This window comes from Dermacentor albipictus, chromosome 1 (assembly GCF_038994185.2).
Source record: "Dermacentor albipictus isolate Rhodes 1998 colony chromosome 1, USDA_Dalb.pri_finalv2, whole genome shotgun sequence".
Lineage (NCBI taxonomy): Eukaryota > Metazoa > Arthropoda > Arachnida > Ixodida > Ixodidae > Dermacentor > Dermacentor albipictus.
In genome coordinates this window covers 148,956,193-148,983,415 of record NC_091821.1, presented here as the reverse complement: position 1 = coordinate 148,983,415, position 27,223 = coordinate 148,956,193, and the positions used below count along the sequence as shown (strand labels likewise).

The following is a 27,223-nucleotide window of genomic DNA, read 5'->3' as shown; positions in this document are numbered from 1 at the left end:
TAATATATTGGGCAAACTTTTTCTTCGTAAAAGTGGAGTGTTTGAGCATAATCTGCAAGCATGCTGGAATTATTTTTTAAATATGTGATCTTTTGACATGCAGGAAGCTTTTATTTTTTCCTAATTTCTGTTATAACTGCTACTTTGCCACCTTCTTTCCCACTTAGATTAATGAGCTATGCTAACAAATAAGTGGTTTATTGATCCATGGATTACTGTTCTGAAGCATAGTTGTATACATTTCAGCACCCCAGCACCACTTTTTACTGTGACAGCATTATATGACTGATCCAACAGTTTTTGCCTATGGCATCGCTGCTATGACCTCTTTTACTCTTCTGTTGTGTGCTCCCTGAACTGGCAGCCGCTTTCCTCTTCGAGAATTCCTGGACTTTTCTCACTGCTGCCAAATGTGCTTGTTTCCCTGGCATCCTTTGGAACCATCATGCTTAATCTTGGTTCGTGCGTGGGGCCTTGCTCTTGCTACTCTTGAACTGTGCAGAGCACTTCCTCTGTAATGCCATTGCTCCAGGATATTGTACAACTTTGACCTTTCCTGCCATCGTGATGTCCTCACAATGAGGTACCTGCTGCAGGTAGCCTGCCTGCGATTCTCACAGAGACGTGATCAGAATGCCGTCAGCAGTTGTGACTGACTACCGTTGTGTCGTTGGCTCAGTCGAATTATTGCTTCCATAGAGTGCCGTGTTCAGAGAAGCAGCGTCTGTCAAACTCTGTGCAAACACAGATTATGGGCGAGTAGACTGAGGTATTGGACAAACAGTAATGTAGTAGGTGAACTGAGTAGCCATATAGCGTTGTCACAGTCAGTGTCACCACATGCATGTAGCACAGGAAATGAGCACGTGCATGAAACTTTTTTTTTCGCTTGTGAACCTTCACGTTAAACTTAAATGCCAGCTGATAGTTTGTTTGGTCATAATGTAGCAAAATTTGTCCCTTACTGTGTGTAGTGGTCAGTGCATGCCACGAATATGTTATTACATAGAATTTGGACAAAATTTTGGGAAAAGAAGATTGCAAAGAAAAAGTTATTGTAATAGCAGGAGTTCCTTTACATGCACAATGTACTGGCAGTCCACTTAATTTAAGAATGTACATTTGGTATTTACATCACAAGAATTTGTGAATTACTGTCTTGTGTACTATACTGCTTGTCCATTATAGTAGCGCTGAGCTGTTTGCTTTGCTTGAAATGCAGAAGTCTGCTCATTTCTTACGTGATGCTTAATTTGGATTCGAGTAACGTTTGATGAGCAGACTACCAGATCTGAACTTCTTGCTGGTAATTCTGCCATCTGTACTTTAGTTTCTAGCCTCTATTGAGTTCTTTTATACAGTGGATGCACACATGACTGCTGCTAAATTAGGGGTAAGCATAAAATTATGGTCACTGATGTGCCTTAGGCATGTTGAGTATTGTGAGAAGTACTGCGAAGGAAAGTAATGGTGTAAATATTGCTGCTCATTTTAGGTTTGAACGATGGCAGCCTCATCAAAAGGAAATCAACCAGGTGGACCTACCGGCATCTTTAGTGATTGAAGATGACCTTCACTCCCTCACTGATACCCCAGCTTCCAATCTACACTGTGATAATTTAAGTAGTACAGTTCATGAGTCGGTGAAGGCAGCACCAGCTGAGGCAGCAGTAGGAAATGAAGATAATACAATGCCCAGTACAGTTTCCTACACCTACACCAGCACAGATCCAAAGTCTAGTGATGGCTTGGAACTTGAGAGCTTCTCTTTAGAAGGAAGCATAAGCAATGACCCTATGGCAAATGACATGGCTAAGACGTCAGGCCAAGGTCCACAGGCTATGGAGCCATCTTATCCTTGTCCTGTATTTCCCAATGTTCCTGACTTGCAGGCGGACATATCTCGAGCGATAGTTGCTAGTCAGTCAAATAGATACAGGTCAAGTACAAATCCCCAAAATGCAAATCTAGGTGTATACCAGGATGATAGAAAGCACTGTGTTCGGCACTCTCAGCTTGCATCTGATGATTTTAATGACTATTACATAAAAATGCTGAGTGCTCAAAGGAAGCAGCCTTTGCATTTGCGAGAGCCACCGCTCTGTAATTCCTGCTCACAGTCAATGATTAAATATGTCTCTGCCATCCAGACACTTATACAGCAACTCAGCATAGACATTATTGTGAAGGGAAAAGACCCTCCAGACTGTAGCTGGTGTGCACGGGAGAAGCTTGCATCATTTCAGAACACCTGGGCCCCAAATTCATTCGGAAGTGGCTCTACAAAGGCTGCCGATAGACTGGACCATAAGGATGCTAAGCATCCTACTTCAGGCTTGCAAAATGAACAGGCACATGCTGCTTCACCAGGAGTTCAAGCATCGCAGGGGCCTGCATCCTCTTGCCCAATGCCTGTAGCATGCCCTGCTTCAACTCGAGACTCGAACAAGGGGAACATTGAATTCTTGCATTCGGCCCAAGGTGTGCAGAACTTTCCAGACAGTGGAGTGTTCCATAGCGAAGGCACTGTTTCATTTCATTGCCAGCCTCTGAATTTGCCTGCTGGTCAGGTACCAGACATGGCTGCACCCATTAGCAGTCTTGCTGTAAAGCCACTGAATGATGTCTTTTTTTCAACTGGTGTGGAGCAGCAGAACCTGCCTAAACAAGATGAGCTGAACCTTTGTGCTCCTGAGCTCACGGAAATGCAACGTGTCACTTCTCCAAAAATGAGCTTGCCACCTGCAGATACGGAATATAATGGAGTGGTTGTTCAACCTTCAAAAACTCGTGAAGTCATATTAAATCCCCATTACACTGAAAGTGGAGACCTCCAGAACTCAGTCAAGCGACCATCGGAGCTCCAGCTTCATAACCTTGGGTCAAACTTCCAAGAAAATCTGGCAGGCAATGGGTTATCTCTTGCAGAACATGGTGGACCCAGACGAAAGCAGTCTCTCAGTTCAGATTGGATGACTGACCTGATTCAGCCGCTTATCCCAGAACCAGCAGTGCCAAGCGTACGAGATCAAGCTTATGTTACCATGGCAAACAGCGACCTCAGTGCTATGCTATGCCTTGTTCTGGGAAATTCGCTGTGGCTCTCCAGAACCTCTCGGTCTCTTGTCGTCTTGGTGACTGATGGCGTGTCTCATGCATTCAGGTTGGTTGTTCAAAAAGTGGGCTTTTGCCCACCAGCTTCACATTTTTGTTTTATTCAATAATGCTAGCACCAAAATATGCCTGCTTAACTCTAGCAGCAGTGCAAAAAAATGTTTTTTGAACAATGTGGCACAAAGGTTTATTAGCTATTTAACTACTACTCTGGCAAATTGTCAGGTATGTGTAATCATTTGATTGTGAATGAATTAGATTGTGTTAACATGTCTGTGCCTTGGACAAAAAGAAAGAATACAGCAGGTACTGTCAGTAATGTGTGTGTTTTAAAGGCTTCGAAAATCATTCATGGATGTTGCCAAACATAAAGCATTTGGGCTTTCGCACCGCAACATTTCTGCAATAAAAGCATGTGTCATCATTTAAAGCAGTTTAAGGGCACTGAAATGCATTTGGCCAACAAGTTACAAGAATTTGAAGCAGTGAAAATTTTCTGCTTTTTTAAAGTGCTCATCTTGTCAGTGTGTGCATTAGCCCCTGCAGGCTTGTTTGAAGATATGTGTTCTGCCTTCACTAATTTATCTCTCATACCTTATGTATCGGGTTTTTAATATTTAATGTTGGGATACGGAAAAGTGTTCAAATTATCAGCCATCGAAATTATATATTTGAAAATTTGATCTTGTGACTCATATGTGCTCTGTAACCTGGTCTTCTCACCTATATTGACACGTGTACTTATCTTTATCGGGCGACCACGTTTAGCCGCCTAACAAATGTTATCGCAGAGCGCGGGAGGCGCTTGCATGTATCCGAACTTTCTGGAAAGTTACCGATGCTTCTATCCGCTGTCTGTTGTCGCCGAACCTTGTGTTATCTGATTTCATCGCTTGACGCGAATGGTGTAGAACTTTGTAGAAGGCAGGCGGGTCCCAACGATTAGTCTGGAACATTCGATGACTGCTGTATAAAAGCCGACGCGCTTGACCCGCTGATCAGATTTTCGACGATCGCCGACTGTGTTCGCCGCTTTCGTTGTGCTATAAGTGTAGCCTGTTTTGTGGGCACAGGTTCGCCCAATAAAAGCTAGTTTTGTATTCCACCGTACTGCTTCTTTCTTCGCCGTCACTACCACGTGACATCTGGTGGAGGTGCTTTACGTCCATGTACCGGACGCCCCCGACAAGCCGTAATACAAGCCCGGACCGCAAAGACAACACCAGCGCCGTCCCGGAACCTCGAGCAAGCCGCCGGCTTCAACAGCTGCCCCCGGAGCACGGACTTCTACCTGAGAAGACCAAGATTGTGGACAAGGCAACCCCAATGGCAGCCCCAGCATCCCCCATCGTGCTGCAGCAGCCCAGGGAACCCCCGACGTTCCGCGGATCAACATTCGAGGACCCGGAAACCTGGCTCGAAACGTATGAGAGGGTCGCTAAGTTTAACAGTTGGGACAGCGACGACAAGCTGCGGCATGTCTATTTCGCATTGGAAGACGCCGCCAGGACGTGGTTCGAGAATCGGGAAGCCACCTTAACGACGTGGGACCTTTTCCGAAGCGGCTTCTTGCACACGTTTACAAGCGTCGTGCGAAAAGAGCGAGCCCAAGCTCTACTAGAAACCAGAGTGCAGCTGCCAAACGAGACGATCGCAATCTTCACGGAAGAGATGGCCCGTCTTTTCCGGCACGCCGACCCGGAAATGTCGGAGGAGAAAAAAGTTCGCTTCCTGATGCGCGGCGTCAAGCAAGACCTTTTCGCCGGACTTATTCGTAACCCACCGAAGACTGTGGCTGAGTTTTCTGCAGAGGCATCAACGATCGAGAAAACTCTGGAGATGCGCACCCGGCAATATAACCGCCAGGGGCACACGCCGCAGTATGCCATCCAAGGACTAGGTTCGGACGACCTTCAAGAGACCATCAGGGCCATTGTGCGCGAAGAACTGCGCAAGGTCCTGCCTTCGTCGCAGCCGCAAGTGGCCTCTATCGCCGACATCGTGAAGGAAGAGGTGCACCGATCCCTTGGAGTTCCTGAGGTGCAACCAGAACCACCGCAGCCGGAAGCAATGACCTACGCCGCCGCCGTCGCCCGCCGTCAAGGCCTCCCTGCGCGACCGCGCCAAGGTCCTGCAACACCGCAATTCCGTCGTCCACCACCGCCGCCGCCAGCGCGCCCACCCGTCGCCCAGCGCACCTATACGAGGAAGACGGACATTTGGCGAGCCCCCGACCACCGCCCACTCTGCTATCACTGCGGTGAAGCCGGCCATGTGTACCGCCGATGCCCATACCGCGAGATGGGACTGAGAGGGTTCGCTGTCAACGCGCCGCGTCCACAGCTTGGGGTTGCCGATTACCTCGCCGCTACTCAGTGGAACTCTCGACGACCGTCGCGTTCGCCATCACCAGGCCGCTACCTGTCGCCGTAGCGCCGACCATACACTGGCCCAGCCCGGGGCCGGTCAGCGAGCCCATACCCGGAAAACTAAAAGCAGCAACCGATGGAGGTGCGGTTGCTGTTCGTCGAACTGACGAAGATCCTCCGCCGCCGACGAAGACGACGAAGAGACCATCTCGACGACATAACGACACGCCGCCGTCCCGACGAAGTCTGGAAGCCAAAACTACACCGACGAAAGACGACTTGACGACGCGACGTTCCAACCTCAGTTCAACAGGACGCAGCCGTGATCCAACGCCAAGACCTAACTGCAATGCCAGACAAAGAACAACCGACCTCGACGTGCTTCTCGACGGCCACGCAGTCACTGCCTTAGTCGACACAGGGGCCGATTACTCCGTAATGAGTGGACACATCGCCGCCCAGTTGAAGAAAGTTAAGACCGCATGGGAAGGCCCTCAGATTCGCACCGCTGGAGGACACCTCATCACGCCGACTGGGATCTGCACGGCAAGAATAACCATTCATGACCGGACTTACCCTGCCACCTTCGTTATCCTCCAACAGTGTTCACGAGACGTCATTCTCGGTATGGACTTCCTGGACCAACACGGCGCAATCATCAACCTGAAGTCGAAGTCAGTAACGCTGTCAGAAGATAAAGCAATGCCGCCGGAGAGCCCTCGTAGTCACCACGCCTTGAGTGTGCTCGAAGATCAAGTGAGCGTCCCGCCTCGCTGCAGCATCGTTATTTCGGTCAGCACCGAAACACCCGCTGACGTAAAAGGCGTCATTGAAGGCGACCAACGTCTACTGCTACACCATGAAATTTGCGTCGCAAGAGGGATCGCTCCACTGCATGGAGGGAAAACTGAAGTGTTGCTGACAAACTTCAGCCAGGAGTTCAAGCACATCAACAAGGGCACGACGATCGCGTACATCGAGGAAATTCTGGAAACAAGTAATGCGTTTGTCCTCTCGGATTCCGCCGCATCTACCCCGACGACCATGGTTCCCGAACCAGACTACGACATTAATCCAAATCTCCCTATGATTAAGCAACAGCAGCTCAGAAGTCTGCTCCGACGATACAAAGGCTGCTTTTCGACGTCATCGAGGATTCGACAAACACCAGTCGCCAAGCATCGCATAATCACCGAGGAATGCGCTCGCCCACTCCGTCAGAGCCCTTACCGAGTTTCGGCGCGAGAACGTGAAGCTATAAGAGAACAAGTCGACGAAATGCTGCGCGACGACATCATCCAGCCGTCGAAAAGCCCGTGGGCATCCCCTGTTGTTCTGGTAAAGAAAAAGGACGGAACCCTACGTTTCTGCGTCGATTATCGTCGTCTGAACAAGATCACGAAGAAGGACGTATACCCCCTCCCACGGATAGACGACGCATTGGATCGGCTCTGCAACGCTAAATACTTCTCGTCCATGGACCTAAAGTCTGGCTATTGGCAAATAGAAGTCGACGAAAGAGATCGCGAAAAGACCGCCTTCATCAGCCCAGACGGCCTCTACGAGTTCAAGGTTATGCCATTCGGACTGTGCTCGGCGCCTGCAACGTTCCAGCGCGTGATGGACACGGTTTTAGCAGGATTGAAGTGGCAGACCTGTCTCGTATACTTGGATGACGTCGTCGTCTTCGCCGGAAATTTCGACGTTCACCTTCGGCGGCTGGCAACAGTACTAGAGGCCATCAGGTCATCAGGACTTACTCTGAAGCTGGAAAAATGCCGCTTCGCTTACGAGGAGCTTCTATTTTTAGGCCACGTCATCGGCAAATCTGGAGTCCGCCCCGACCCGCAGAAGACAGCTGCCATAGCAAAGTTCCCACAGCCCATCGACAAGAAGGCAGTGCGTAGATTTCTTGGCATGTGTGCCTACTACAGGCGATTTGTCAAGAACTTTTCACGCATCGCTGAGCCGCTGACGCAGCTAACTAAATGCGACGTCGAGTTCAAGTGGGAAACGCCGCAGGCCGAGGCATTTCAAGAACTCAAACGACGCATGCAGTCGCCGCCCGTACTTGCGCACTTCGACGATCACGCCGATACCGAAATCCACACTGACGCCAGTAGCCTAGGCCTCGGCGCCGTCCTGGTCCAGAGAAAAGATGGACATGAACACGTGATAGCTTACGCTAGCCGGTCGTTGTCAAAAGCGGAAGGCAATTATTCTACAACCGAAAAGGAATGCCTCGCCATCGTTTGGGCTACAGCGAAATTTCGCCCTTACCTATATGGCAGGCCATTCAAAGTCGTCAGCGACCATCACGCCTTGTGTTGGCTAGCGAATTTAAAGGATCCCTCAGGACGGCTGGCACGGTGGAGCCTCAGACTACAAGAATACGACATCACCGTAACATACAAGTCCGGACGAAAACACTCGGACGCCGATTGCCTATCCCGCGCCCCCATTGACCCGCCGCCGCGAGATGACGAGGATGACGACGCCTTCCTTGGAATAATAAGCGCGGAAGACTTCGCCGAACAACAACGAGCGGACCCGGAACTTAAAGGCCTCGTCGATTATTTGGAAGGGCACACCGACGTTGTCCCCAGGGCATTTAAGCGCGGATTATCTTCCTTCACGCTTCAAGACAGTCTACTCGTGAAGAAGAACTTCTCGCCAGTCCGCGCCAATTACCTTCTTGTTGTCCCGTCAGGACTTCGTCCAGAAGTATTGCATGCCCTACATGACGATCCGACCGCTGGACACCTCGGATTTTCCCGGACACTATCGAGGATACAAGAAAGGTATTATTGGCCGCGCCTGACCGCCGACGTCGCCCGTTATGTCAGAACATGCCGAGACTGTCAGCGACGCAAGACACCGCCGACAAGGCCAGCCGGATTACTACAGCCAATCGAGCCTCCTTGCCGACCATTCCAGCAGATCGGGATGAACTTGCTGGGACCCTTTCCGACGTCAATAACCGGAAATAAGTGGATCGTCGTGGCGACGGACTACCTCACCCGCTTCGCTGAAACAAAAGCACTGCCGAAAGGTAGCGCAGCCGAAGTGGCGAAATTCTTTGTCGAAAACATCCTGCTGCGACATGGCGCCCCAGAAGTCCTCATCACCGACCGAGGAACGGCCTTTACAGCGGAGCTCACCCAAGCCATTCTGAAATACAGTCAGACAAGGCACAGGAGGACAACGGCTTACCACCCGCAGACGAATGGTCTTACAGAGCGGCTGAATAAGACCCTCGCCGACATGCTAGCGATGTACGTCGACGTCGAACACAAGACGTGGGACGCCGTCCTGCCGTACGTAACCTTTGCGTACAACACGGCGGTGCAGGAAACAACACAGATCACGCCGTTTAAGCTGGTTTACGGCAGGAACCCGACGACGACGCTTGACGCCATGCTGCCGCACGTAACTGACGAAGAGAATGTTGACGTCGCTAGCTATCTCCAGCGCGCCGAAGAAGCCCGACAACTCGCCCGCCTACGGATCAAAAACCAGCAGCGTACGGACAGCCGACACTACAACCTCCGACGACGCTTCGTCGAGTACCAGCCCGGTGACCGTGTTTGGGTATGGACCCCTATACGCCGACGAGGACTGAGCGAGAAGCTATTGCGCCGCTATTTCGGACCTTACAAGGTCATTCGACGTATTGGCGCACTGGACTATGAGGTCGTGCCAGACGGCATCTCGCATTCACAGCGGCGCCGCGCACGACCTGAAGTGGTCCACGTGGTGCGTCTTAAACCGTTTTACGGACGCTAACGAACTTCCCTTATTTTGTTTTCATTGCTACGAGTGCTTATTTATTACTTTCGTTTGTTTGCAGCATCGGGTCGATGCTTTTTAAGAGGGGGGTAATGACACGTGTACTTATCTTTATCGGGCGACCACGTTTAGCCGCCTAACAAATGTTATCGCAGAGCGCGGGAGGCGCTTGCATGTATCCGAACTTTCTGGAAAGTTACCGATGCTTCTATCCGCTGTCTGTTGTCGCCGAACCTTGTGTTATCTGATTTCATCGCTTGACGCGAATGGTGTAGAACTTTGTAGAAGGCAGGCGGGTCCCAACGATTAGTCTGGAACATTCGATGACTGCTGTATAAAAGCCGACGCGCTTGACCCGCTGATCAGATTTTCGCCGATCGCCGACTGTGTTCGCCGCTTTCGTTGTGCTATAAGTGTAGCCTGTTTTGTGGGCACAGGTTCGCCCAATAAAAGCTAGTTTTGTATTCCACCGTACTGCTTCTTTCTTCGCCGTCACTACCACGTGACAATATTTTATTGCAAGAAAAGGTTTTATGCATAAAACACTGACATGTACAGAAAGGCTGAAGATGCGCAACACATTTTGACACTTACTGTAGCACAAAACACAACCAGTGAAGTGCCCTTTTTTTTTCTTTTGTCATGCCGATAGTCCATTTCTGAAGCTGAAGAACTGGTTTTGCACAAATAGGTGGTCCGTTTCCTCTTTACTGTTGGTAGAATGTATCAGTGCACCATCAGTTCTACCAACAGAGAAAGAAAAAGGCTACCTGCGCAAAACCAGTCTGTCAGCCTAAGAAACAAACTATTGGCATGACAAAAGAAAAAAAAACAGCAATTCACTGGTTTTGTGCTATACTAAGTGCCAAAACGAGTATTACGTGTTCAGTTACCGGTCCGGTGATGTTGTGCATCGTCATCACTTCTGTTCATGTCAGTGTTTTCTGCGTAGAATCCTTTCTTGCAGTGTGCATGCAATGAGCTCAAGCAAAAACTGTTTCCACCTTTGACGTTGACACTGTTGCACTGCGCTGTGAAGTGTTCGACAGTGTCTCCACAATTATTTGAGCATGATCATTGCTTTTGTTGTGACTGGTAAATCTAGTCGCTGGCAGTCCACCCTGGCTATAATAACACAATATTCAATGTTTCAAGTTAAAAATACTGAACTCTTTAATTGCAAACCATGGGCATCTTTTGAAACTTTAGAAGATCATTGAATTAACTGGTGGCAAATTTGTGGAAGTTGACGTCATATGAATTCTTAAAGCACTTTGGGGTACAAGACAAATTGAGATTAGTTTAGCTTCACTGTATGCAGTTTTCTTGTCAAAATTTTGTAAGATTCAGTATTGCCATAGCCACGATTTTTTCTATTTGTAACATATGTTTAATTACATCCAGTTTGAGGCAACCATGGCAACTGTTCATGTAACTTTGAATGGGGTGAATCCTGCTAAAGATTAAAGTGCAGCAAACTGGCTAGGCTGCAGTTGCATTTGAGACTTGTGATTACAGGCACCTGCTGTCATGTGTCTTCAATGTGGTGCTCTCGGTCCGTTCTCTTGGGACGCAAGGTACTACTAAACTTGCCCTTTTGGAACAGCCAGACATTGGTGTCTCGTACACCAAACTCCATGCCTGGCGGCTGACACAGTTCTCAAAGTGCATTTTCTTGGATGCTGGCATGCTGGTGAGTTATTAATGTTCGCTTCATTCTCGCATTTCCCTTGCATGGCACCAAACTTATCAGCTTTAGTTTGCTTGAAAAATGGCGTTCAAGATGGCTTGATGATACGGTGCCATAGAAAAGTATTGCTTCTGTATTCCTGTCGATCACATAGCATTTAACAATGCAGATTATAAAATAGAGTTCTGTACCAGTTAATTTTAAACATATTCTGTGTGCCTTTTGGTTACTGGCCTTGAGTAATGGCCTGGTGTCTCTCAGTGACACTTCCACTTTTACATGTCATAACTTCTAGCATGCCTCACTTTAGGGATGGGAGTTTTGCTCATTTCATGGGGCTTCTGCTGCCTATCTGTCAATGCCTTTGCCTACTCTGTAACATTAAATTAATGGTCATGGGAAGTGTGCAAATCCACAGGCTGAGCCATTCAACTGCCACTGAAGGCAATATTCTTGATCTTGGACAACATTGCTCCGGTTTAGGCACTGCAGGGATCAACCATTTGCATAGACGATGGTAATAGAATCAGTTGAACAGCATCATTATATTATGGCAGTCTTATTGCACTTAATTCACAGTGGAATATTTGTCAGAGAAGCAGCGTACAAACCATTGCAGCTTTTGTGTTTTAATCTTGTCAATATACAAAACTTACTGCATCACAGAAGCAGGCAGGTTGTGTTTCAAGCGACACCTTAAGCATTTCAAATTACCATTTAGCATTGTTTTCGAATAGCTCATTAATGTGCTTAATGTCATCTCCCTTTTTTTTCACTGGCTGGCACAACCATGTTGAAAGAGTTGTGGCATTTATAGATTTGTCTGTTGCAAGGCTTATCTACCCAGGTAATAAAACTGCAGGAAGGATGCATGTTGGCTGCAATGCTTGTGAGCCTACAACACAGTTTGCTAGTGACGTATAGATTGGTAGGTCATGGGATGCAGTTAGCAGTTAGTCCAGCAGTGACCATGAAAAGAATTCTTTAGACAAAACGATCAAAAGATTCCCACAAAGCATGTCATCCCTACATTTGCCACCAGAGCATTGCCCAGTTCCCTTGAGGCTGGCTGTGTCAAAGTTAATGTCAGGCCGTATGTTCCCAATCCGAGACAATGTTTTAAGTGTCAAAGGTTTGGCCATGCCTCTCCTTCTTGCAGAGGCAAAGCAGCATGTGCGAAATGCAGCAGCAACAATCATGCCTCCGAATCGAAGGGGGCGAAATGTGAAAACACCTGTGTACTTAGATTTAGGTGCACGTTAAAGAACCCCAGATGGTCCAAATTTCCGGAGTCCTCCACTACAGCGTGTCTCATAATCAGATCGTGGTTTTGGCATGTAAAACCCCATAATTTAATCACGACTCCGAAAACTGTAATTCTCCTGCACATTGCGTAACTTGCAAGGGTGATCACCCTGCCTACTTACGGTTATGTCCCATTTGGAAAAAGGAAAAGGAAATCATGACAATCACAGTAAAAAAAAAAAAAAAAGATTCTATGAAGCCAGGAAATGTCTATCACACCTACCTAAACTCAGCTATGCCAATGTGGCACATCAAGGGGCAGTGCCACATAGGCCCCGCGAGCTGCAGGGTCTACTAGCAGTAGCCCTGTGGTGGCTCCTCCCGCCCCCTTGGTGGTGGCAGCCAGTGCTGCCCCATTGCTTTCAAAGGCTCCGGAGACCACGCTCTTGCAGGGCCTTAAGACAGTGCGAACATCAAGGCCTGAGGCGCCTGCCTCAGCGCCAATCGCTCGGTCCTCCAGTGCTTCTGACAGAACTATGGAGGTTGACACCGAAGGACCAGCGCTCTCTCGGGTGTGCAAAGAGGGATAAACTCCCAGTAACTGCTGCAAAAAAGGACAGGTAGCCTGACGGTTACCGTTCTTATCCACAGTCGATTTTTACATATGTCACCTGTAATTTGTATTTAAGGATCAATTTCTATTTAAATATTCTCGGTTGTCTTCCATCATGGCTTTGAATATGCAGTGGAACTGCAGAGGTCTACTACGTAACTTAGATCACATAAGACATCATAAATAGCTTGTCCCCAGTTGCCTTTTGTTTACAAGAAACAAATCTAGGCCCCCAAAACCAGAATTTTTGAAAAGGTTTTCCTGTGTTTCGAAAAGACCGGGAAAACGCCAGCCGACTGTCTGGAGGAGTTGCGGTTGTCGTGAAAGGCAGCACTCCCACCCGAGAAGTTAAATTGAATACTTGTTTTCAAGCAGTTGCCATGACTATTCTCTCTTTTAAAACTATAACGGTCTGTTCTTTATACTTACCACCCCACAAAAGTGTAAATGTGAAAGAACTTGAAAAGCTGACCCTTTTACGCTTGTAGGTGATTTAACGCCCATTGTACTCTTTGGGGAAGTGAGAAAAATGACCAAAGAGGACAACTTATAGAAGATTTTATTCTAACATGTGTCTTTTAAATTCAGGAGCACCTACTTATTTTTCAACTACATCACTTAACTGTAGCTGTCTTGATTTAGTTCTTTGTACACCGTCTCTCTTCATTGATTTTAACTAGGAAGTGTCGGACAATCCATACAGCAGTGACCACCTAGCTGCCATAATCAAAGTGGCAACTTTACCAATTATCACCTGCAGGCCGCGTCGTTAGGAAATCCAACTGGCAGACTGGCCGCTTTTCACAGAAACAGCCAAACTTGAGCATTTTTCAGCCCATCTAGGTGTCGATGAGATGAATGAAACATTTACTAATTGCATAATCATGGCAGCTGAAAGAACTATACCCCAGTCTACTGGAGAACAGCGAAAGAAACTAAACCCGTGTTGGACAGAGGAATGTACCATAGCAGAAAAAGAGCAGAATAAGGCCTGGGGCAATCTTCGTAGATACCCCACTTACAACCTTCTTAACTTCAAACAGAAAGAAGCCCATGCACAATACATTCGTAGACAAGCCGAAAAACACTCTTGGCAGAAATATGTCTCCTGAGATGACTGAAATAGTTCAGTCATCTCCAAACGCATGTGGGAACAGGCAAAGAAATTCAAAGGGCATTACTTATACTACACAATTTCCTTACTCTCAAGTCCTGGTACATAAACAACGCTCGAAGAACAAGCAAACATTCTGGGGGAACACTTCTACAGAGTAACACATCTTTAACATACAAAAACTGTGCTGAAAAACAAAGATTACCAACAACAGGTGCATTCGATCAACTGTACGATGCTCCCCTCACACTCCCATAATTAAATAATGTACTTTCTGCTGGAAAAAAAACTGCGGTTGGCATGGACTGCATCCACTACACCATGCTTGCGCACCTGTCAGAAACCTCAATAAAAGCATACTAAAATTCTTTAACAAGATCTGGGAAACTGGTGAAATGCAAAAAACATGGGAAAATGCTGTAATTATACCTTTTCTAAAATCTGGAAATCCCTCAACATCTCCCAGCAACTACCACCTCATCGCTCTCACCAGTTGTTTGGCAAAGTCATACGAATGTGTGGTGCACACCAGATTTACTTTTACCCTCGAAACAGAAAAGTCCTTAAACATATATCAATGCGTTTATAAGATGGGCTGTTCTACAACTGATCACCTCGTCCAATTAGAACATGAAGTATGCAATGCCTTTTTACACAACACTGCCTAGCTGTCTTTTTGACTTGGAGAAGGCATATGACACCACGTATAGATTCACAAGAAGCCAACAAACAGACACCAAGGACAACATAGGGGAAATTACTTGTGCTTAATAAATGAAATGAACGATGAATTAATGGAAATAAAAGTGGATGAAAAAACAACTTGCCCTCGGTTAACCTCTTTCTTCTCGTTTATTACATAAAGAGGGTCGCGAATCCGGCAACATTGATGCCTTCAGGTAGCATGTGTGGGTTTATTGACCGGTTGCCTTCACCCAAAAAGATCACATTCTCGTGACGCCTGCGGCAGAAACGATGTTCCACATCCGCTGTCAAGGTCTGTGAGTGGTGGCGCTGGATAACACTCTCATAACATTACCACACACTGCGACAAACGACTACATTACACAAGGAAACATAAATACCCAAGAAAGTGGATGGGGAAACAGCGTTGCAGTAGCTCAATTGGTAAAGCATCGCACGCAAAATGCGAAGGTTGTGGTATCGTTCCCCACCTGCGGCAAGTTGTTTTTACATCTACTTTCATTTCCATTGATTTATCGTTTCTTTATTTCATTTATTAAGCACAAGTAATTTCCCCTATGTTGTCCTTCATGTCTCTTGGCTTCTTGTAATATAACTAATAAAAAATTGGGCCCCACGGTTAACCCCTTTCTTCTTGTTTATCACATGTAGATTTGGCATTTTGAGAGACTTGGCAGACTTAGGGATTTGGGGCTAAATGCTGAAGTGCCTTTCTGACTTTGTCTGATCGAACATTTTGGGTGCGTCTTGGCAGAGTGCTGTCACGTGTATTCCCCCCAAGAAACGGTATGCCTCAGAGCTGTGTTTTAAATACAACACTGTTTGTGGTTAAAATTAACTCTGTTAGCAAGGTCATACCATCTACCCTTATGCATTATCTTTACGTTGGTGATACCCACTGTGGTTGCTCAGTGGCTATGGTGTTAGGCTGCTGAGCGCGAGGTCACGGGATCGAATCCCGGCCACGGCGGCCGCATTTCGATGGGGGCGAAATGCGAAAACACCCGTGTACTTAGATTTAGGTGCACGTTAAAGAACCCCAGATGGTCGAAATTTCCAAAGTCCTCCACTACGGCGTGCCTCATAATCAGAAAGTGGTTTTGGCACATAAAACCCCATAATTAAATTATATTAAATTACGTTGGTGATCTCCAACTTGCTTTCCGCGCATCTAACATAACATGTGAACGGCAGATCCAAATCACTCTAAACAAATTGACACAATGGGCTAATACGAATGGCTTCCAATTTTCGTCGGAAAAAACTGTTGCCCTGATGCTCTCTCAGAAGAAGGGCTTACAACCGGACCCCTTCCTGAAACTAAATGAAATGGTACTGCCAGTTAAACAAGAACCCAAGCTCTTAGGGGTCATATTTGATAAAAGGCTAAATTTTCTTAAACACGTTAATAACCTAAAGGTTCAAACAAATAAGGCATTCTGTGTCCTAAAAGTCCTCTCGCAGAAGTGCTGGGGTTCTGACTATAAATTCCTCCTACATATTTATCGCTCTTTGGTACGTAGCAAACTGGACTATGGATGCATAGAATAAGGTTCAGCCAGACAATCGTACCTTAACCGGTTACATCCTGTGCGTAATAAAAGACTACGCTTAGCAACTGGTGCCTATATGACCTCGCCCATTACTAGTTTGTATTCTGAGAGTAACAAGCCGTCTTTAGATCATAGAAGGGCGCAACTCATGTTGACTTAATTCATAAGAGTTTGCTCATCGCCAGACCATATTTGCCATAACATTATCACGCACTGCGAGAAACGACTACATTACACAGACAAGCCAAATACTATAAGACCACTCATACTTAGATTTGAAGAAAAATGCCATGACTACAAAGTCCCTACAGAAGCACTTTCTGTTATGCACAAGCCAACTAGCATAGCTCGTTGGAACAATTTAACGAAATTTCTAGATTTTTCATTGACACATCTAAAGTAACAAGATATGCCTCATGAACACATACTACAGAAATTTCTCACAGTGAAAGACACGTACGACACTTACACAGAATTTGACACTGATGGCTTGAAGATGCCCATTTATGTCGGAAGCAGTGTAATTGAAGGTACCAAGGAACACAGTCTGGCTACCATAGTTTGTATCAGTTTTCACTGCTGAGTGTTATGCCTTATGGATGGCGGTACACAAGGTTATAAACTCCAAATACAAAAAATATATAATTTATACAGTTTCTTTAAGTGCATTTAAGGCCCTGAATACACAATCGCAGTACGCACCCATCATAGGCGACATCTTACACATACTAACACACCTAAGTAAAGACCAAACCGTTCATTTCTGCTGGCTACCAAGTCATGTTGGGATCACCAGAAATGAAAAAGTGGATGAATGTGCAGCAAGGGCAAGAAATCTACATGTTTCAGAAGTTAATATACCTGTTAAGGGATGGGATTCAAGCTGTTCACAAGGCACTACTCTCGAACTGGCAATGCGAATGGCACTTGAAAGACAACAATAAACTTCAACTCATTAAACCTGTATTGGGGAGTGGAAGACATGCTACCACCAGGAACGCTTCACCGAAGTAATTCTTTGTTGGCTTTGGATATGTCACACGCGAATCACACATAATTACTTATTGAGAGAAGAGGAACAACCAACATTTGACAAATGCTATGAACCGTTAACAGCAATACACATTTTAATTGCATGTCCACATCTCGAAACGCATAGACAAAAGTACTTCCACGTATTGTACAAGTCACAAACCCCATTTCACCCCGATGTTGATGTTAGAGATGATGCACCGATACCTCTGACTAATGTGATCAGCTTTTTAGATGAAACAGATTTTTCAAAGTAAGCTTTAATTACTCCAGGGTATGCTGCATTTACTAATGATATTTTATAACCCTGTGTCTGCTGCAGCATAGCCTCATTCGCTTTTGCACCAATAAACCCAATTTAACTAATTTTCTGAAAAAGCGCGACAACTGCACCAAAGTCTTGCTTTTGGTCCACATTCAGCTCCAATTAACACAATGAGGTGGTCCGCGTAAAAATATCCCTCAGTGTGCATTAGTTAGGCCTGCTTGCTGGCATTCTATTTCTGGCATTCTCATTTTCTGTTTTGTTTTAAGTGAGAGCGTGTTCTTGAATTTGGCCCCTGGACCAAGCTCGGCATAGTTCTGCACTACCACTTCGCTGCACAGTGCAATATCTGTCGTGCTTCAGAAAGCCAGAATGTGCAGTGTTCTACTGTATTGTGAATTTCCTCAGCGCACGGGAGCCCGACTGTGCTGCCCAGTCCCAAAAATAATTTGAAAGCTTACATTCATCTTCATAGTGTGAAATTCAAGAAGACACACACACACAGAAAGAAACAAAATAAGCAGGAGGAGCACTGGGCATAAATTGAGTTAACTACACTATTACACATATGCACGCAAGCGTGAACAATGTACACGAGCAAAGGTGCAAGTGCCTGTGTTGACCAGCATCTAGTACTAGAGATACAGCTATCCTACAAACCAGTCCCGAAAAAAAAAAAAATAAAAATAAATAAATAAATAAAAAACTGAAAAACCAATTTGCACTAAGCTTGCATTGCATTCAAGTACTGCAACTCTTTTTGTGTCGGTGCTACTGACGGATGCTCACACATATGTTGTGGTTCTTGCTAATAGCTAGGACTTTAGAAATTTCTCTGGTCGCCTGGTTTTTGCACTTGGACAGCACGAGCTTGCCAGTCGAGGCTTGAGTACCCATGCACCAGTGACATTGGTTTGCCAAATGCCCCCCCCCCACTACTTCCATCTCAGCTGCTGCGCAGTGCTCTCACAACCTGTCATTGAGACACTGCTTAGTTTGACCAATGTAACATTTCATGTAGGAAAGCAGTATCTTATATGCAATGCCTATTTTGCAAGGAATAAAGTGTGCTGTATGCTTCTTTCTGAAGGCCCTGCTGCTTTTGTACCTGTTGACGATGAGGCAAATGCAGGCCAACGTTTCAGGGACAGAGAAAACAATGGGCACTCTACACTCCTCCCACTGCCTAAAAAATGTGGCAATGAAGTGTGGAGTGCCCATTCTTCTTTTTTTTTTGTTTCTGTAGGAATTTGTTTGTAAGCCACCAATAATTTGTGTACTAGATATTGGTCAATATGGTTGCTTTCACTCTTGCTCGTGCACATTTTTGCACCTGCGCTTGTACAGTCTGTTTCATTGCTTTTTCTGTGTCTTCTTGAATTTTGTGCTCCAATTATATGAATGCATGCCCTGGCAGCTAGCTAGCCTACGTTAATGCCTTGACGGCCATTAAGAAATTTCAGACTTCCCAAAGGCACCACAATGCGGTGGGCACACATTGGTTTAGTGCAGTCCTTTCTGTTAAGGAAACTAGAAAGCTCTGTTAAGGGAACTAGAAAGCTTCACCATTTTAAACTGAGCTCACCATGCACTGCCTTTCCCGGGCCGACATCGTATTTGGTAAAACAAGAATATAAAGTGTCCAAGTAAGCATTTGCTCTGAGAAAACTGGCTTCAAGTAAAATCTTTATTGGCAAATCAAATTCAACTTTCCCAGCCTTAACTGATTGCATAAAATTGGAAAATTCACAGTCCTATATTGTGTTTGTTCAGCAAAGGACATAATCCTATAGAGGACAATGGGAGATGCCTTCGTCCTGCAGTGCATGTGATATCTTTGTGTTTTGTGCATTGGGTGCACGGTAAACAATCCCAGGTGGTCAAAATTAATGGGAGCCCTCCACTATGGCGTCCCTCACAACCCACTGTGCAGTTCTGGGACGTTAAACCCCACAGTGAAATTTTGTACATCTCGGCAAACTGGTGATGATGATGTTGACTACAATTCTGGAGCTGTCTAGAATACGACATTATATTTAGTTTACCTTACCACAGGTGTCGGCTTATCTGCCTATACACACTTTTACCAGCTTTAATTGTAGTCATGCACGGAAGACTTTGCTGATACTGCTTTACCACTTTCTAAGTAGCCTTTGTGTCCGGCATAAACTCGCCACATGTACTAGACGACTTGGGCATGCGTACTAAGGTGTGTGATACGAAGTGTGTCGGGCAATATGTATGGAATACTTGATGTGGGATGACCCTGTAGTGACATATTTTTCATAATGTGCCAGGGTAGGGTAAAACTTCAGTTGATGGCAAAATAAAACGGTTGAAAGTAAACACTTTGTGTACATTCTTTCTTGTGTCAGTATTCCTAAGTTCAACTTCATCCCAGTACTTTTTCATCTTGCTTTCATATACAGCATAACTGCCACTCTTTATGAACAGAAGGTGTTTTTCAGGAGCTGTGTTTTTATTATTGGAAGAAACGCTGACGTTTTTGTTGGTTCATGTGCTCACGAGTTTTCACTGTATTTCACTGTGACGGCTGTTAAAAGCTTAAAACTGGGTTTGCAGTGTTTGTGCACACTTTGCTTTTTTTGTGTGCATGTTGCTTTCAAGTCATTGTCATTAATATGGCGTTACCAGGTCACCTTCTTATTGTCAGCTTCACCCATGTCATATGGTGAAGAAAAATAAAATTGCGCATACCACCACTTGGATTCAAACTCATTTTCCTGTGGCAATGTGCAGTTGGGTGTTGGACACACTAACCACTGCTATCACACAGCTTTGGTGCTTGGCAAACTTGTATGGGGTTTCGCTCACCACACAAACTGATAGTGGTGGTGTCTGTGTATATATTTCAGAGGAAACAACAAAAATAAAGTAGCAGACAAGGACAGCATTGTGTGCATTGTGAAGCAGTAGTTTTTCTTGAGAGAATGATGGAGCCTGCTGCTGTAGTTATAATGAGTTCAGAGCCACAGGAATTGCTAAATCTGCTGGTTTTCTTTTTTTTGTCAGTTCACTGGTGCATTATAGTTGCATTTAGTTAAGTGAAACAGTGAGATGTGTGACCCTAAATTAATATGTCAGAGTGGTTTGAGGACTGTGCTTTTCAGTTAACTCATTTTTACTTCCTAGGTTGTTCAAAACTGTGATGAACTGTTTGAACGTGATGAGCTTTCGGCAGTACCTGATATTGGCTGGCCAGACTGCTTCAATAGTGGGCTGTTTGTGTATGTGCCATCTATGCAAACTTTCTGGGACCTCATCAGCTTTGCTGAACGCCAAGGCAGCTTTGATGGTGAGAACTGGTCAATTTTTATTTAATTTAACTTATTTGCTACTTGCACTGTTTGAACGTTCCTGCTAAATAGCTGCACTCAGAATGACCAGCAGTTAATATTTGTGATGTTCTTGAGCATATAGTCATGGCATGAAACAAGGATGTGCTCAGTGAAACTGGTCATTCTGAGAAAATATAGTGTCATGTTCATCACTATGCATCTGTGATTGAAAGAAGCATTAGGTGTGTGTGTCTGCATATTACCAATCTCTATGTAATTGGAGCCCTCTCCATCTTTGCTTAAGACATGTTTTTTTGTGTGCACTCCAGATGAATTGATTAATAAGTTGGCTTAAACCCAATAAGCAAGTTTCTTCATTGGGAACAAGTTTTGTTGAAACCATGTTAAATCCATTATTTATGCCGATGTTTTGCAAAGAAATACAAAGTATAGGTTTGAGTGAGTTGGCAATTCATGATGGTATAGCAGTGCAAAACTAATGCAATCTAATGGGGACCAACAGACATTGTGACAAGGGGCATGCTCAGACTTCCCAACTGAATATGTTTAATAATGCATACAGATTTAGGCAGGAAATTATTTAATGGACCATGTGCAGGCACAAAAAAAAAAATTCAGAACCAGAAACGCCAGAAAGACAACTCAATAATTATTAATTCAGTTTTGCATGGGTACACCATAATGTAGAACAAAAGGTTGTGGCCATCAGCTGTCATGTATCATTCTATCTGGAGCTGCGTTTGTATGCACAGCATGAATTAGGGCTATAATGTACAGAAAATGAGGCTGTACCTTCAGATGTTGTACTTATGGTAAAGACAAAAATAAACTGAATCCATGAGCAGTTCTAGGTCATTTGTAGAAGAATATTTTCATTTACTCAATTTATTATTCAGATATCCGATGAGGCTTCCAGCAGGCATTTGTCTCAAGTTGCAACAGCCTGTATGGAGCAAAGCTCTGGGTCACAAATACAGTAAAACTTTGTTCATAGGTTTTGGAAAAATAAATTTACGAGAGAAAACATATTAACTGGGAAAACATATTATCTGAATTCACAAAAAGGTGACAGACTCAACTCTATATACTCCGTTTCAGACATCAGGGGCGCGATGAGGAATCGTTCGGAGCGTGCGGCGCAACTGAATGTGTGCTCTGAACAACGATCCCTGATCGTGCCCCAGGTGCAACGCTGTAGAGGCTAGAGAGACTCTTTGCAATGGCTGCGTTCGCACTTGGGAATAGTTACATGTTTTTTTACCACAGACATGCGAAACTGTTCTTTATATGGGCTCAGTATTGAATGAAAAATGTTTTAGCCCTTAGAAACAAACAAACTGTGATATACGGCTGCTAATGCTTTGTTTTAGATCAATGTGTTTTTTGTTGTTTGTCTTGATGGGTTGTTTGTTTGCAGCCTGTTGCGGCAGTCTCATGTGCATGCTCGTGCGAGCAAATGGCTTTGGTGTGCAATGAAGGGTGGATGAAACACACAGCGAAGCATTCACGGAACACGCAGAGTGATAAATTCTCTTGACTGAACTTCTTGCGTTGCTTCCACAGCATTGCATCTGATGTACAAAACGGAGTATACATATTGCGAAGTGTTCCGCGAATCATTGCAGCACGAGATGCCGATGCGCGCTGAGCTGATGGGGCCCAAGCGGCCCGAGACATTCGTTGTCATTTTTGCAGTTTTGGCAAGCGTAGGTTTCCGCTTCTCAAATTCGGCTTCGGTCATCAGCTTCTTGGAGCAGGACAGTTTGACGGGAAGTTTTGACGTGCCCACATGTCTTGGCGTGAATTGTTTCCGCACGAAATGCAGACGTCTGTCGAGCTGGTGGAGCCTGAGCGAAACTGAAACGCACATTGTCGTTTTCATATTGTGTAGTGTTCCAAGATGGTGACGGGAAAACGAAATGAAATCTAGGACACCGGAATATGATGCCTACGATGTGGCAAGAGTGAAGCATGACACTCACTTAGTGCTGCTTGCAGCAGGGAACGGCAGAGCGTTTGGGTATAGTGCCTAGCTAGTTTGGGTTTTATCGCCTATTAAAAGCATGCAGTATACTTTCAATGGCACTACGCCCCATGCACTGTGAAACAAATGAGTTGTGTAAATTTTCAGCAGGAGCGTAATCATGAATGCTTTGTCTTTTTAAACATTCACAATGTTTTGCACTTTCTTACAGTAATAGTAGCTTTGTCTTAGGCTGGTTAATCTCTGCACCATGAGGTGGCTGCACTGTGCATGCCACTCACATTACACTAAGCCCCTCCATAACAGCGGTAGTAGTATGGAGGGATTTTAGTGTACGCCTCTGCCCATCCGTCAAAACGCCCAGCTCATCTGCAGTTACCGGAATACTGGACACACTTGGTGCTGTGACAGAACCCTCGTGATACACGCTGCTTGGATAGCTTTCACTATGGATCGACGGCTAGGCGGCTAGCAGAGAGGCTTCATGTGCTAGCTCCAAGACCGGAAGTAGACAATGCAACGTCCTATCATGACGCAGAGCCAGGTAAAGCAGAGCTTAGCTTCGATCGCTCGGCGAACAAGTTGAAGAGAAAAACCATGGCTAGGGAGGATGGTGACTTGTAATTGTCTGTAGCTCTCTTAATATCACACACTTCATTTAAATTGTGGTGTGAATGTTTTACTGTAGCTGTACTCTACACATCTACAAAATTTATCGAGATCGGTTCAGGGACTCTTAAACGAGGCAGCTTTAAACTCTGCTAGGCCAAAAGCATCATATTATGCCATTATTTAGTAACTTTGCACATGCAGCTATGTCAATTCAGTGTGCAAAATTTTTACACTTATGCGCTTAGCTAGAATACTGGTTTTCAACTTGGCTCAGTTTTTTGTACTTAAAAGGGCAGTAAAGTCAAATGCAAAGTCTGGCTAATTGAGTAGATTTCACTTCTGGCTCAGTCTTTGCATTTGCTCTGTGCAAAAACATGAATTAGCAGCAGTAAATATCCTAGAGGTCAATCGTGCCCTTTCCAGTGGAAAAGTGGCACCGCTTCACCCTTTCCTGCTTTTCTTCTGACTCATTTCATGAACTTTTGGGGTAGATCTCGTATGCAGTGATGTCTGTGTTGGTTCCTGTCATTGGCACATCGGCAATGCAAGCTTGTGTTTTATGTTTGGTTCCTGCTCTTCATGTGTACATGCTTGCATTGTATTTCTATATGATGCTGTGTTCTGGTGCTAGCAAGTCAGTCTCATCTTGTGTGCATTAGCGCTCATCACTCGCTTGTCTTCTTTTTTTGTGCTACCACTGACAAATGCTTTTCAAGTATGTTTGTGTGCAAATTGGCATGTGTCCACTTACACACTGTAGCATCACATGCTAGCTCTGTTATTTGTGTCCACCGCTTGTTGCTGGGGTATTGTATACATAAGGGAATCCAATTCTGACCACCAGTGTGGTGGCGACATGGCATGCTGTTTGCTTTTGTTTTGTGGTTTTCTCTCTTACCTAAGCTTTGCAGAACATGAGTGCATTTCGTTTTTTTTTTTTCCATTGGCCTGAAGGCCCTAACTTATCAAGTGCTTTCTTTTCTGAATGAACCTGATTTCTCTTATCGACTCAATAAAAGAGCATGCAACTTTGGCCTGCCTGAGGTTCAAAATAAAAAATATTGATTGATTGAGTCCCTTTATTAAACAGAAGGATAGCGCTGTGGCCTCAATTTGGCAGAAGGAACAGAAAACAACACACACACACACTCTTCACATTTAGCAGTCTGATCCAGCCAAACTCCCACAAGGAGAGGAGCATCTAATTTGCATGTGCACCTTCCTAGAGGCACTGTGAAGGTACTGTATGTATTGCTAAGGCATGCATGAATGTATGTTGTTGTCATAGCCCTATATTCTTTTTTTTTCTCTTTGTGTGCGAGTAATATTTTTTCTTAGAGTTAAGTGCCAGTATAATACTAACATAGTTATAACGAAGGTATTTTCATATTGGATGCAGCTTCATTATAATGAGGTTTGACTTATTTGACTTTATCTAAAGCTGTTTGTATTTAAGTGCAATACAATTTAATATGTGTTGAAATGCAGGAGAAATAAAAATTGTGATACAGTGTTTAAAACTCAGTTCCTGAGCTCTTTATTGCCTTTTGCTTATTCCTTTCTGCTAATTAATTTTGCACCGTATGAGTAATGGCACTTCTGAAAGTTAATGTGACAGGAAATAATAAGATATTGAAATTGGTCCCATAAAATTCTGACATTTTTGCAGTTACAAATTTGAGAAGTAATGCCTAAATTCTTCCCGAATTCTCAGGAGTATAAAATCCAAGAAAAAGGAGTTCTTTGTGGACCAGATTTTTGCTACTGTGCATGATATAATAAATAGGTTTGACTTCTTTGGTACAGGTTCTTGCTTGCCGAGTTGACCCTTGGACTGTTAACATACTAAATATTTAAAGAACTCCTGAATGCCTCAATGTCTGCTGCTAGTGTGGAGTTATCTTATTCATTACTATCAACAAATAGTGAAATTTCCAAATCAACTTGAATATGAGTTTATGAGAAAAATGGATTTTGAATGTAGAATATTTTCTAACTTCTAGACAAACTAATATAGTTTGTGTGGAGTCTGTAACATAAAATAAAAGCCTAGCTCATTTACATTATTTCATGCATGCCATTTGTAATGCTTTTCACAACTGGATGTCCGTTCGACTGAGGAGTTTGTAAAAGAAAAACAACTGCATGGAAGTCATCTGGCACTCCATGACAATAACAGTAAAATGTTAGTTAAAAAAATTAAATTATGGGGTTTTACGTGCTAAAATCACTTTCTGATTATGAGGCACACCGTAGTGGGAGACTCCGGAAATTTGGACCACCTGGGGTTCTTTAACATGCACCTAAATTTAAGCACACCGGTGTTTTAGCATTTCGCCCCCATCTGAATGCGGCCGCTGTGGCCGGGATTTGATCCCGCGACCTCGTGCTTAGCAGCTTAACACCATAGCCACTAAGCAACCACGGCGGGTAGTAAAGTGTTAGTTGATCCATGTGAAGTGTTAATTGAAGTAGAGAAGTGTGATACTACAGCACTGATCATGTTTTAATGGGATGCAAACATTGCCAGATTGTCTAAATAATAAATTGTTTTTCCTAAATTGAGTCAATAGATTCGTAGGCCTGCATAAAATTTAGCCATTCTTATGGAATAACAGGAAATTATTGAGTGGAAGTTATCTTCCCCATGCATTTGCTTGGGAACTGGAGCTTCTATGCAACAACCATGGCTTTCTTACATAGTAAATCAGTTGGAACAGCCCTCACTTGCAATGGCCTCTGCCACTCAAGACTCCAATAAGTGTCGTTTTCCTTTATATTATAACAAAAACAAATATTGGATAATTTCAAATAGTGAAGTCTAGAATCGAATATGAATATCGAGGACTATTCAGTTCATATTTGAAATTCCTAATATTTACACACCCTTAATTTTCACTTGTAAACACACATATTCAAAAGTAGGGCTTGCAGTGGCCTTGCACTGCTCGTGCTTGTGATGCCCTTGCACATTTTCTTTTTCGAAAGCACTAACATTTGCAAAATCTCTTGTGCACCTGGTTTGCTGCAACTGGTTTGTCACTTAAGCATGTGAAATTAACATTGTGTGAAATTTGAAGCAATTTTACTGGATTAATTTGCAATTGTTTGTGTTCTTTTCAGGAGGTGATCAAGGCTTGTTAAATACTTATTTTCGTAATTGGTCTTCTGACATAAACCGCAGGTTGCCATTTATTTACAATCTGATGGCAAATGTCTCCTATACCTACAAGCCTGCATTTAAGCAGTAAGTGGGCATCCTGTTATTTCTTTGTCATTTTATGGATCATTGATCATTCATTAAAGCTCTGTGAACAGCTTCTACTTCTGACATAACTTGAACATATTAGGGGCTGTACAATGCTTGAGATGGTTTCTGTTCTTTCAAATTGCAGGTTTGGCCATAATGTCAAAGTGGTGCAGTTTCTTGGTGGATACAAGCCATGGAATGTTAAATTTCATCCTCCCACGGGCACTTTGTCACCAGCTGCCAATGTGCACCCAACATATGTCCAGTTTGTTCAGTTCTGGGTGCAGATATTTGTCAAGAGGGTCCTTCCGCTCTTTTCTTCGGTTTGTATGAGTTTATACTTGCACAGTTGGAAATTGTTCACTGTGATTACAGGGGACGTATTCTGAAACGTTCGCCGCGGCGAACTTTTCGCACTGGCCACGCCTCCGCCGTAGCGGCGCGCGCTGAATGGCTGCTTTGACAAAACCGGAAATTCAGGTGGCGCAAGTGAATTTCCGGTTTTGTCAAAGCAGCCATTCAGCGCGCGCCGCAACGGCGGAGGCGTGGCCAGTGCGAAAAGTTCGCC

General features: G+C 44.6%; 1 protein-coding gene across 2 annotated transcripts in view; it reads left to right on the top strand.

Moving 5' to 3' along the window:
• The window catches only part of LOC135903004 (uncharacterized), a 33,313-nt gene that overhangs the window by 2,366 nt on the left and 3,724 nt on the right, over nucleotides 1-27,223 (top strand). For both annotated transcript variants that reach the window (XM_065433341.2, XM_065433342.2), the window contains exons 2-6: nucleotides 1,496-3,163; nucleotides 10,791-10,965; nucleotides 20,643-20,805; nucleotides 26,529-26,652; nucleotides 26,801-26,978. In XM_065433341.2, coding sequence (XP_065289413.1) covers nucleotides 1,496-3,163; nucleotides 10,791-10,965; nucleotides 20,643-20,805; nucleotides 26,529-26,652; nucleotides 26,801-26,978 — 2,308 coding nt within the window. The remainder of the gene's footprint in view (nucleotides 1-1,495; nucleotides 3,164-10,790; nucleotides 10,966-20,642; nucleotides 20,806-26,528; nucleotides 26,653-26,800; nucleotides 26,979-27,223) is intronic.